This window comes from Condylostylus longicornis, unplaced genomic scaffold (genome assembly GCF_029603195.1).
Source record: "Condylostylus longicornis isolate FDR11 unplaced genomic scaffold, ASM2960319v2 ptg000112l, whole genome shotgun sequence".
In the NCBI taxonomy this organism is placed as follows: domain Eukaryota; kingdom Metazoa; phylum Arthropoda; class Insecta; order Diptera; family Dolichopodidae; genus Condylostylus; species Condylostylus longicornis.
Window position 1 is genome coordinate 288,903 of NW_026578080.1, and position 12,916 is coordinate 301,818.

The 12,916-nt window shown below is 31.8% G+C and overlaps 1 protein-coding gene across 1 annotated transcript; it reads left to right on the forward strand.

Moving 5' to 3' along the window:
• The first annotated feature begins 8,272 nt into the window (after window positions 1-8,272).
• LOC129614573 (uncharacterized) lies at window positions 8,273-12,205 on the forward strand. Its single transcript, XM_055529266.1, has 6 exons — window positions 8,273-8,323; window positions 8,393-8,672; window positions 9,608-9,784; window positions 9,845-10,606; window positions 10,766-11,517; window positions 12,140-12,205. Exons 1-6 carry the CDS (start codon window positions 8,273-8,275, stop codon window positions 12,203-12,205), a joined length of 2,088 nt encoding a protein of 695 aa, XP_055385241.1.
• Window positions 12,206-12,916: the final 711 nt, after the last annotated feature.

A 12,916-nucleotide genomic window follows, 5' to 3' on the forward strand; every position in this document is an offset into this window, starting at 1 on the left:
GCCTGTCAGATAAATACAACTCATGTAATTTAATGAATTGCAAAAGTATCAATTTCCAAGTTTAAATAGTAAACCATCGAGCCAAACCTTATCAAACGCCTAGGTCACGTTCAGAAATATTGTTAAACATATTTGTATAACTTCTAACACCTTTTCCACAACATTTGTTATACTGTGTATTTGATCGATTGTTGCATGCTTTGTTCTAAAACAAACTGATGGTTGGGAATCAATTTCTTATTTTTTATTATCGGCATCAGCCTTGTTAACAACTTTTTTTAAAAATTTTTGATATCATTGATAGCAGAGAAATCGATCTTTATGATTTTGCCACATTCAAGGGTTTCTCCGGTTTTACTATCTTAATAACTTCCGCTACTTCCCAAGCACTAGGTGCATACCACAAGTTAACTGATGCTTTTATCAGTTTTCCAAAAGTTTTCCGCGGTAATTCCCTTAATATCTCAGCAGTAATGAGATCAAAACTTGGAGCCTTATTGGATTTAAGCGACTTATTGCTTAGCAAATTTTCTTTCATTAAATAAACAAATTGTGCTATCACCCACATCAAAATCTTCTACTAAACAACCGCTAGAGTTCAGTTAATTTTCTTCAAAAATCCTTTGAAATGATAACAAATAGTTCAACTTTACCTCTATTGCCTTTTGCCCATGATCTATCCGCTTTTTTCAAATTCGTTTAATCAGTTTTTTAATACTCTTTTTTATTTTTCAGTTTTTTAATACTCTAGAACGAGTGATTTGTTTTTTTAGTTCCCAATAAGACCTTCATCGTACGATACTGATACTGATATAAAATTTATATTTTTATGATGACTTGAGTTATTACTCCTGTTGGTCAAATTATTTAACTTTAAACATAAAGTGCTTGGGGCAGATTTTGTGGTTCCCTGTCTCCCAACAATTTAGGCAAATCGCCCTTTAGTTCCCGAATGAACGTATCCAGGGCTTTATTCCTATATAGTTTTGCCATAGTTAAATATGCTTCTTGTGACACATATATGCAACCAAGTTTTTTGAGAATAGGAGTAAGGTGTTGATATACTGGCATGTATAATTCTTGTATGGAGCTACTTCTTTGGCTCAAACCGGTAAGTTGGTAAGACTGTAAAAGTGTTCCAATATCCCTGTTGTCGAAATAGTGTAGAATCAAAAATTGAACCATTTTCCTCCAATTTAGTGGGGTGATATATGCCTCTAGTGCCTTGTCTGCGTTCCGTATTATTTTGTTTCTGGTAGCACTAAGGATTCCATAATACTTGGCAGATCCTTTTATATGATTATAAGTCGCTAAGATCCTTTCCACAGCCTTTCTGCAAGAGCCATACTTTCCTTCGTCACCAGAGAATGTCCTCGAACTCTATATCATGTCTGGGGTCGTGTTGATTCCCTCTAATCTCCTCTTTGTTAAAATTAATTAGGAAATCGTCCTCCTCCTCTAATTTTTCATCGATAATATTCTTACACTCTTTCATATAACTTCTTGCTTCATGTTTTATTAGTTCTCTAATAGATTTGGATATATTTGCGCCTTGCCCATCAAGTACATGTTCCGGTTCATTCTGGTTCACGAGTTGGGGTTCCTCATTAAACTTTACATCATGCCTGGTGCGGCTTAATTCTGGGCCCAAATTTTCGAAAGTGGATGTCCTTACAAATGGAGTTAAAGACGGTCTTGATTCCATATCAGATACTTTCAAGGGAATATAGAAGAGATTTTGGTATATTTATGTTCGAAGAAGGCCTAAGGTGTTAAAAATTGAGGTCAAAATAATCAAAGACTTAACTTCAAATTGGTTTTGTGCTAGGAATATGCCACACAACCTAAGGTTTGATTTACTTAAGGTTTCAATATTATTTATATAAAGTTACAAATGAATCTGTAAATTGGTAATTAAATTTCTTATTATATTAAAAAAATTATTTAACACAAAATAAGAGTGAGTTTAAGGGTTTTGTAATTCTGAATTTCATCAAAAATATTTAAAATAATTCAAAAGTAAAAGAAAAATTTTTTATTTTCCTGCAAAGTAGTAAATATTTGCATATGAAATATTAATTAAAAAAATTAAAAATAACAATAAATTTCAGTCTGTCTCTTTTCTAAGGAGTGGGCACATCATTCCTAAGTACTCAGATTTTTTTTTTTCCTTTATTACTCCAGATTTAGGAGCATAGGGCTTCCACAAAGCCTCTCCATCTATCTCTATTTTGGGCTAGCGCTCTAATTTGGGCCCATGTTTTACCTGCTTCTCCGATTTCTTTCAACACACTTCTCTTCCATGTATTTTTTGGTCTTCCAATACTTCTAGATCCCTGGGGGTTCCATTCTATTGCCTGTCTTGCTATAGAGTGTTCGGGTCTTCTTAGAATGTGTCCGAGCCATCTATATTTTCTTCTCTTAATTTGTTTCTCTATTGGCTCCTGTTCACATATTGACCATAAGTTGTTATTTGTTATTATATTTGGCCAGAACACTCTACATATGATCCGGAGGCACTTGTTCGTGAATACCTGTAGCTTCTCGATGCTTTTCTTGTTGCCTAACCAGGTTTCGCTCCCGTATAGCATAATGGATTTCACGCGCGCATTGAAGACTCTAACTTTAGTTTGCCTCGATAATTGTGTGGATTTCCATATTTTCCACAGACTTGCAAATGCTGCCCTGGCTTTGTTTAGTTTGTCTTCAATATCCAGTTGTGTGCCTCCGTCCGTACTAATTATACTCCCCAGGTAGTTATATTTCTCCACTTCCTCTATCAATGAGTTTTCTATTTCAAGTCTTGCTGTATTCGTGGAGTTGATTCTTATTATTTTTGTTTTATTTGAATTGATGTTTAGACCGACCTCTGCTGCATTCTTTGATAGTTTATTTAGTTTTTCTTTCATGTTTTCATATGTGTGTGTTAACAGGCATATGTCATCAGCATAGTCCAGGTCGTCTAGTGTGTTGAAGAGGCCCCAGTTAATACCATTTCATCAATTACCATGTTGAAGAGTATTGGTGATAGTGGGCATCCCTGTCTTACACCCTTGCTTATGTTGATGGGTCTGCTTAAGCTTCCTTTATGTAGCACTTGGGTTTCTGCATCCTCATACATTGCTTTAATTATGTTTATTATCTTCTGTGGGATCGCTTTGACTTCTAATGCCCTCCAGATTGCATTTCTTTCAATAGAATCAAATGCCCGTTTGAAATCTATGAAAGCAATGTATAGGGGAGATCTGAATTCATTTGATTGCTCTATTATGATTCTGATGGTATTTGAATGTTCTGTACAGCTTCTATTTTCCCTGAACCCCGCCTGTTCTTTTCTTAAATTTCCTTCTACATGGTTCTTAATTCTTTTCTGTACAATTAGAGCCAATATTTTGTGGGCCGTATTAAGTATAGTAATGCCACTCCAGTTATTACAGTTGGTTAGATCTCTCTTCTGTGGTAGATTGACAATTATGCCTTTCTTCCATTCTTTGCTGATGCGCTCTGTTGTCCAGATTTGGGTGATTATTGGTTGAAGAGATCGCGCACTTTGTAGAGAGTTGGCCTTTAGTATTTCTGCTGCTATGCCATCTGTGCCTTCGGCCTTGTTGTTTTCCAACTGATTTATAGCTTCGCATATTTCTCTTGAGATTGGAGTTGCTGTGTTAATGTCACCTCTTTCATGGCTCCGATTCTGCCAGATATCAGGGTTCCATTCGACTTGTGTGTTGTTATATTCTTCGTAATGTTCTGCCCATCTCTCCAGTTGTTCTTCAGTTTTGGTCAACTTATTACCGTTTCTATCTCTTATGGGTTGATTTTTTCTTAAACCCCTATTTGCGAGCTGCTTGATTTTCTTATAGAGATGTTTGGTGTTATGTTGGTCAGCAGCCTGTTGGGCTTCTGTTGCGATGCCATTATAGTACTTTCTCTTATCATTTCTCGCTGATTTCTTGATTTGTTTGCAGATAGTTTTATGTTCTTCTCGAATTTCATGGTTTGTATCAACTAGAAGCCTCCTTTTTAGGGACCTCCTTCTGCTTATTAGTGCCCATGTATGATCAGATATCGATGGCTTTCTTTCAATATTTGTAGAGCTAATTGTTTCTTCAGCACTTTTTCTATAGATCTCCTGCCCCTTTTCTTGCGTAATTTGTTGTTCTGCCTGCATCTTGTATTGGATAATCCTATCCAGTTCTTCTCTTTTTGTTTCTTGATTTAATTCCTGGATATTTAGCCTTTTCTTTCTACCAGGGTTAGTTTTCGCCAGGGTAGCCAGTCTAATTTTTATGTCGCAGGTCAGAAGCATGTGGTCAGTTTGTGCATCAGCGCCTCTTCGTGTTCTTACATCCATGAGCGAGCTTCTCCATTTTTTACTTATACATACATGGTCTATTTGGTTCTTTGTAGCGCCATCTGGTGATGTCCATGTATATTTATGGATGTCTTTATGCGGGAACAATGTGCCTCCAATGACTAAGTTATGTTCTCTACATATGTCTCTTAGTCTTTCGCCATTAAGTACTCAGATAGATATTTAAAAAACAAATTTTCCTTAAATTGTACGTATCTACATACGCTGTCGTTTATTGGTTAATTTTTGATTAAAATTAATTTAATAAACACTAATTAAAATTAAGCGTATTCATGTTGGTGATTCTTCATCATCCATAGATGATAAAAACAGTCATCAGAAAAAACTCAAGGGTAATTCAAATTCACTACAATCAAGTATGACCAACACAAATCGATTCGCTCCATTAAGCCAATTAATGGATGATGAACCAGATGCTCAGCAAACAAATATTGCAGACAAAAAGGTCCGTTTACCACCTATTAACGTATGTTTAAAATCCACTTTGGACATTCATAAAAAAATGAACTCTTTCAATACAAAAGATTACCTTTTAAAAAATTGTAGTATTGGTGTCAAAATTATAGCTCTTAACACAGAAACATACAAAAAAATTTATTCAACACTCATTGATGAAAATAAAAGTGCGTCAAAAGATGATGATAAATGGAAGTTCTCCCTTATGATATTCCCACTGATGCTCCGTATAAGTTTGTTCTAAAAGGGCTGGATGATAATACAAGTTGTGAACTGATAAAGGAGTAATTATTGCAGTTAAAAATTGATTGCTTGGATGTTAAAGAAATGAAGATAAAATCCCCAAGGTATTTTAATCAAAAAACTTTTATTGTCTACATAAGGAAAAACACCATAAAATTAAATGAGCTTCGAATCAGAGCAAAGTAGGTATTGGGTGTCTTTGTGCTGGGAAAAAATCAGCCCATATCGCACGCCCCACTTTCACTTTCTTATTTCCTGGTATAGGTAGATGACCTGTTAAAGTGTGTCATGACCTGTACAACGGGGCGTTTGTTTCCTGGTATAGGTAGATGACTTGTTTAAGTGTGTCATGACCCATGTACGAAGCTGAGGTGGCCGCCAGGTCTATGAGGTCAAAGGTTGCAAAGCAAGTTGTTTACTTGTCCGAGTTCAGCGTACTTGAGACTTTGCATGATTTGTTTACATGTGAGTTTCCTTTGCCGGAGTTGTCCAGCAGATAAGGAAATTTAAATTACATATTTTAAAAATAGTATTAGGTAATTAGAAATATCAGAAAGTACGTATTTTTAATTTTACCTTGATAGTAAAAAAGGAAAAAACGTGTTATATTTACATTGAGATACCTATAATTTTTATTTTCCTTCTACCTTTCTTTTTATTGTATCTAGTTGCTTGCGCACCGCATTGTTTTGTTTTTACTAGTTGTTTACTTGTCCGAGTTCAGCGTACTTGAGACCTTGCATGATTGATGTGTAAGTATGTCATGACCCTTTGATTGTTGTTGGTTCGAGGAGTTGTATGGCGTTGGTATCGTCGAGCAAGTGTTAGTTAATGGCGGCAGTTGTTTTTAAGGTCGTAGACCTAACTTTGAAGTAAAGAGTTCAGGAAGTTGGGAAAAAAGAGAATGTTTTTATAAATAATGTTAACGGAATATCATGAAAAAAGTAGTATTATTTTTATATAGGTACCATGTGTAAGAATACTACTACTACAACTTTTTTATTATTTTGAAGAAGAGTGTAGAAAAATGCAATAAGATAACATTTATTTATATCTTATGATTAATTACATCTTGTATTGCTTTTCTTGTTTTGTTTTGCTTCTGTTGTTTAATTTTTCGCATTAAAAGGTAAAAAGAAATATGAAAATATTTCAATGCATTTTATGATACATAACATACATATCTATTCATATATATGTAGTTACTTAAGGTTAAGTTTAGGAAATAGAAGGAATGAAATTCTTGTTCGATTCTTCGTAAAACAAGCAAAAAATGTTGAAGGCTTAAAAGTGATATGTAAAGAATGATCTGGCTTTGATTGTTGTTTTTATTAAAGCAGAATGAAAAAAATAAAACATCTTTTTAACTCATATATTAAAAATGTCGTATTTTTTAAATTTTCTGAGAACCTGGTACTAAGTAAATTGGTGTTATTTGTATGTTGAAAAACAACAAAAAAAATAGATTTAAATGTTGTTCTTTTTTCTTATGGAAGCAACAGATTTCATAACATAAAATCTAAACCTATAGAAAAAGGAAAATTATGAAACATTTAAAAACACATAATTATTTTTATTGTAACTGAAATTTATTTCGACCATAACTCATATCTGAAAAAATTAAAAAAAACCTAGGAAAATAAAAAAAAATACCTGAAAGTTGAAATAAAATACAAATCTTTCATTTTACTTATTTTTATTTTCATTTTTAAACAAAAAAAAATTAAGTTCCTTAAATACTTAAATAATTAAAATTATTTATACTTTTGACAATTTTAAATTTTTATTATCTGTTGTGTTTATGATGAATTTTCCTGAATTCACCAAATGTAGGTAATTTTTATTTAATTTAAAAATCTTGACGTAATTGGCAGGCATGAAAATGTAATTATTTTGGGTTACAAACACCCAATATGGTTTTTTTGTATTTCTACTCAATTTTTCTTCTATGCCTTCTAAGGCGTAGTTTTCATTTCGGTCCATTTGTTGAACCGTTAAGTATTTTTTAACAACCGTTTGACTGTTAAAAATACGTATGAGATCCATATCTGGATCCTCCTTTTCTTTTTGGGCCTGAGATACATCAAACCCAATTGAAAAACAATCCAAAATTTGGATGCTGTCTTGTTGTTGTTGTTGATGATATTTTTGCTGTTGCTGTTGTTGTTGTGTTTGTTGTTGTTGTTGTTGATGATATTGTTGCTGTTGTTGTTGCGGTTGTTGTTGCGGTTGTTGTTGTTGTTGATGACATTGTTGCTGTTGTTGTTGTTGTTGATTCAGCTCTGCCTTTTGATGACTCACCCTTTTCCGTTTTGGGGTAGTCATCAAAATTTGGCTTTCTTCATAGGTCAAGTCAAGCGATTCCATTTCTATTAGGTATTGATATATATTTTTTCTTGGTAATAGAAATGCGACTGTTGAATATTTAGAAAATTCTAAGAGTATTTATGCAAAAACTGAGCATATAAAATCTTCCATAATCAAATACAATTATATGCATTACAGTTTTTTCAATTAGAAGTCATAATTAATTTTATTACAAGATGACAGGATAATTTTTTTAAGATGATTAAAACCACAATGTTGCAAGTTTTTCTATTTTTAAAATAGTTCCAATACAAAGTTGTTAAAGGATTTTTTCTTTTAATAGGATCTAAAGCCGAAAAAAAAATTCTTAAACCATAATTTATGTATCACGATTAAACTATAATTTTGAAGTGTACAATGCAATTGATTGCACCGCATTTGGTGTTTATCTTTTCAATTAGAAATCATAATTTATTTTTATACATTTCAGATGATTAAACCTGAATATTTCTATTTTTAATAAATTCTAAGTCTAAGGTTTAATTAACTGAAATATGATTTTGCTACAATGTAATAATTAGTTTTTTTTTTATTACTAATATAATAAATTTTAATCCGTTTACAGCCAGTATACTTTCGTATTTTCGAACAAAAACATGGCGCGCAAAATTTGTTTTAAAAAAATTTCTACAATCTTTTCGAGAAAATTTAAAGGCGTATACCATCGAAAGTGAAAACATATCCGTCATAAAACGGTTCAATATTCAAGGTCGCGTAATAAAATTTAAAGTTAAAGCAGCACCATCATAGCTAGAGCCAATTGATTGGTTCAAAAACGCAATTGAACAAGTTTTGAAATACATTCTTGAAGGAGTTGACCCCACAGATCAAATGAGATTGACATTTTGCGATGAAAGTTTTGAACACAGAGGACCGGGATGGGTGAAATTCCAGGAGGCGAGATAGCTTAAATTTGAAGACGTGTGGAACATCATATCAAATATTTTTCAGAGTAACTCTGAAGGTTTAAGCTCTGATAAATTTTGTATAACAGCAACATGTGTTAAATTACCACAAGGAACCGGTAAAACTTTAAAATACACAAATTTTGATGACGAATGCAAACACCGTAGAGGAGTTATTACAATTTCAAACAGAGATAATTTATGCTTGCCTCGAGCTTTAATTGTAGCGATTCATCAAGTCGAAAAATCTGTAGATTATAAACAAATAATAAAAAGTAATTCAAAATTGCAAACGAAAAAAGCCACAGAACTTATTGAAAATGCAGGTCTTACAATTCTTAGCAAAGGCTGCGGCGTCATCGAACTAAGCAAATTTCAAAACCATCTATCTAATTATAAAATAATAGTACATAAATATGGTACAAAAGGAAAAGATGTAATATTTGAAGGATTATGAACAGGGAAAAAGTTAAATCTTTTATTTCACAAAAACCATTACAACGTGATTACGTCACTTACAGCAGCATTCAGTTGTATATATTATTGTGAAGATTGTCATGTAGCGTACCGTGTTGTCAAAAATCACCACCATGTGATAAAAATTTGTAAAATATTATGTGTAATGATTGTAACAGAAAATTTAATGGTCAAGAATGTTTTGATAACCACAAAAGTTCTAGTTCAACTACAATAAGTATTTGCGAACTAATACATAAATGCTTCAAATGTTTAAAGGTTTACAAAAAAGATAGACAACACATTTGTGGTGAATATTTTTGTAAAATATGCAATAAGTACGTGGAAAGTAACCATTTATGTTATATCCAACCAAATAAATATCAACCCAATTTAAAAAATTTCTTGTTCATTTTTTATGATTTAGAAACAAAACAAGAAAAGATTTTTGAAGAAAAACTTGTAAAAAATAATAAAACAGTCATTAAACAACATGAAACAACTTTATGTGTTTTTGAGCAAAGGTGCGATCAGTGTATTGATATTGTATCTTTATATTTATGCGTAAATTGCAAAATTAGAAGAAAAATAATTGAAAAAGGAAATATTATAGAAACTTTTCTTAACTACATATTGGAAATGAGAAAAAAATTTAAAAATATTATAGTAATTGCACACAATGGACAAGCTTTCGATCATCAGTTTATTTTGAATTTTATTTTAGAAAAAACATCCTTACAAACTAAACTGATAATGAGGGGTACAAAAGTATTAATGATGCTATTGGGAAATATAAAATTTATAGATTCGTTAAATTATTTTCCAATGGCTTTGTCGAAATTACCAAAAGCTTTTGATCTACAATTTAATATGAAGAAAGGGTATTTTCCGCATCTTTTTAACACAGCGAAAAATGAAAATTATATTGGGCAATTACCCTCTGTAGAATATTACAATCCAAACGACATGAAAGTAGATGAGCGTGAAACCTTCTTAAAATGGTATGAAGAAAATAAAAATCAAATGCTTAACATTAAAAAAGAAATTATTGAATACTGTGTCAATGACGTTACCATTTTAACACAATCTTGTTTAAAATTCAGAGAAATGTTCTTGAAGCAGTGTAATGTTGAACCATTTCTAGAAGCAACAACAATTGCATCTGCATGTAATTTTGCATTTAGAAGAAATTTTTTAAAAGAGGACACAATTAGTTTAATTCCTAAATATGGATACAGAAACTCAGACAATCAATCAAAAGTGGCTATTCAATGGTTAGTATGGGAAGAAGAAAAAAGAAATATTAACATCAGACATACAGCAAAACAGAATGAATCATTTGTTAACGGTATAAAAGTGGACGGTTTTTGTTCAGAAACTAATCAAGTTTTTGAATTTTACAGTTGTTATTATCATGGACACCCTACTTGTATACCACATTACCGAAATAAAAGTTTGCAAGACGATTCAAATGATACAATGAACACGAGGTATGAAAGAATTATTAAAAAAGCTGAAAGATTAAGAAAATTAGGTTACGATGTTATTGAAATGTGGCAATGTGAATTTAATTCATTAATTAGTAAAGAAGAAGCAAGTTATTTAAAAAAGCATCCGTTAGTGCAACATGCACCATTGAATCCTCGAGATGCTTTTTATGGAGGACGAACAGGAAATGTCTACAACTATTATAATTGTAAAGAGGAAGAAAAAATAAAATATATAAACATGTGCTCGTTATACCCTGGGGTTTGCAAGTACGGAAAATTTCCTATTGGTCACCCGCAAATTTATGTCGGGGAAAGTATTTGTTCTACTCTAAAACTAAATAACATGGACGGAATTCTTAAATGTAAAATTTTACCACCAACGAACTTACTACATCCCGTTCTCCCACTAAAACAAAACAACAAGTTAATGTTTTCATTATGTCGAAGTTGTAGTGAAGAAAAATGATTTGAAGAATGTTGTCCATATTCAGATGAGAAAAGAGCTTTAATAGGAACATGGGTAATTGACGAAGTTGTAAAAGCTATTGAAAAAGGTTATAAAATGTTAGAAATTTATGAAGTTTGGGAATACCAAACTACAAAATATGATAAAAACATGGATACACAGGGCTTATTTACAAATATGATGAACAAATTTATTAAAATTAAACAAGAAGCTTCAGGCTGGCCATCTAAATGTGTCACTAATAACGAAAAAGAAAACTATGTTAAAGATTTTTTTGATAAAGAAGATATTCAATTGGAGCATGAAAAGGTTTCCAACAATCCTGGCTTAAGATCATTTGCCAAATTAATGTTAAATTCATTTTGGGGCAAATTTGGTCAAAGAGAAAATTTACAAAAAACATCAATCATTAACCAGCCGAGAGAATTGTACAACCTGTTAAAAAACCCATCTATAGAAGTTTGTTATATTTTTCCGGTAAAAGAAGAAAACATTATAGTTAATTGGCAGTACAAGGAAGAAGTAATGGATTCCTTACCAACAGTTAATGAGTGTATTGCTGCTTACACAACAACTCAGGCGCGATTAAAACTGTACAGTTACTTAGAAAAACTTCAAGAAAGAGTCTTATATTACGATACTGATTCCGTAGTGTATATCAGTCGTAAAGGGGACTATGAACCTTCAGTAGGAAATTTTATTGGTGACATGACAGATGAGTTAGAATGTTATGGTAAAGATAGCTACATAACAGAATTTGTAAGCGGTGGCCCCAAAAATTACTCATTTAAAGTATATAGTACAAAAGATAAAGAAGAAAAAATTATATGTAAAGTTAAGGGTTTTTGTTTAAATTATGATGGTAGCTCCCTTCCTTACGGATATAAGAGGTTAAAACAAAACTAAATTTGTAAAAAAGTAAAAATATAAAAATAAACTAAAAAATAAAAAAACAAACAAAAGAATTACTTTCTCCAATTTTTATTATTGTACAAAGGTCGAAAAATAAAACTATGTATATAATATGTACTATGTTTTAAATAATACTATCTTTATTGATCCATGTATTATGATCGTCGCTAAACCCCAACCATTTTACGAAAACTTTATTTCCCTGTTTTTTAATAATTTTTTCTACTAGGTAAGCATCAGGATATTTAACAGGAGTAAGTTCTTCCTTATAGAAACCACCAGAAATAGTATTGTCTTTATAGTCAACTAATTGATATGTAATGGGATATGTTTTATTTACTTTAGCGATTTTAAAAATCTCAGTATGACCAGTTAAGTATTCGATTATTTATATAAGCCGTTGCAGCTCAATAAAATGAACAAAGTCAGTATTTTTATATTTAAGCATGATTAAAATAAAAAACTTTAGTATACATCAATTTATAATCGTAGCAGCATAACTGTAACGAATTTTCCAGTTTTACTAAAGAAATAAAATGGATACTCAATCACCAAAAGGGGATGGGGTTTCAATTATGTTCAATAATGAAGAAGAAGCAGTTCAGATACCAAATTCATTTTGCTGAAATTGCTATAAATGTCTTATGCTGTATATGGTATTTCTATGTTTGCTTTTTATTATTTTTACAATTACTCATGTTTTAAATAACACAAAAATAATGTAAATAAAAGAAAAAATAAAATAAAATACAAGTAACTTATTAGTCTAGTATTTTTATACCCTGCACTTCGTGAAGGGTATATTAACTTTGGTATGGAGTTTGTAACTACTTGAAGGAGTCATCTGCGGGATGGACATATATACATATTCTTGCTCAGCGTCAAACTCTGCGTCGATTTAGACATGTCCGTCTGTCCGCCCGTCCGTCCGTCCGTCCGATCGCACGATAACTCAAAAACGAATAATGCAATCGACACCAAACTTTCACAAGGACTAATTCGGACAACGGGTTCGGGTAGCTGCCATACAACTCAAAGAGTTTATTTTAAATATTTCAAAAACTAATAAAGCTATAAATATAAAATTTTGTATACATGTGTCCAATTATATTCTACATATGCTCTAAAACTTAGAATGGGATAGCTGCACCGGTTCGGGTGGCTGCCATGCAACTCCAACAGCAAATTTTTAATATTCGGAAAAATAATAAAGTCAGATTCATGAAACTTGGCAGTCATGTGTCCA

Coding starts and splice junctions, on each gene's coding strand:
- LOC129614573 (XM_055529266.1), top strand. CDS start 8,273: ATGAGATTGACATTTTGCGATGAAAGTTTTGAACACAGAGGACCGGGA. Junction 8,324..8,392: donor AACACAGAGGACCGGGATGG/GTGAAATTCCAG, acceptor AATATTTTTCAG/AGTAACTCTGAAGGTTTAAG. Junction 9,785..9,844: donor CGACATGAAAGTAGATGAGC/GTGAAACCTTCT, acceptor ACATTAAAAAAG/AAATTATTGAATACTGTGTC.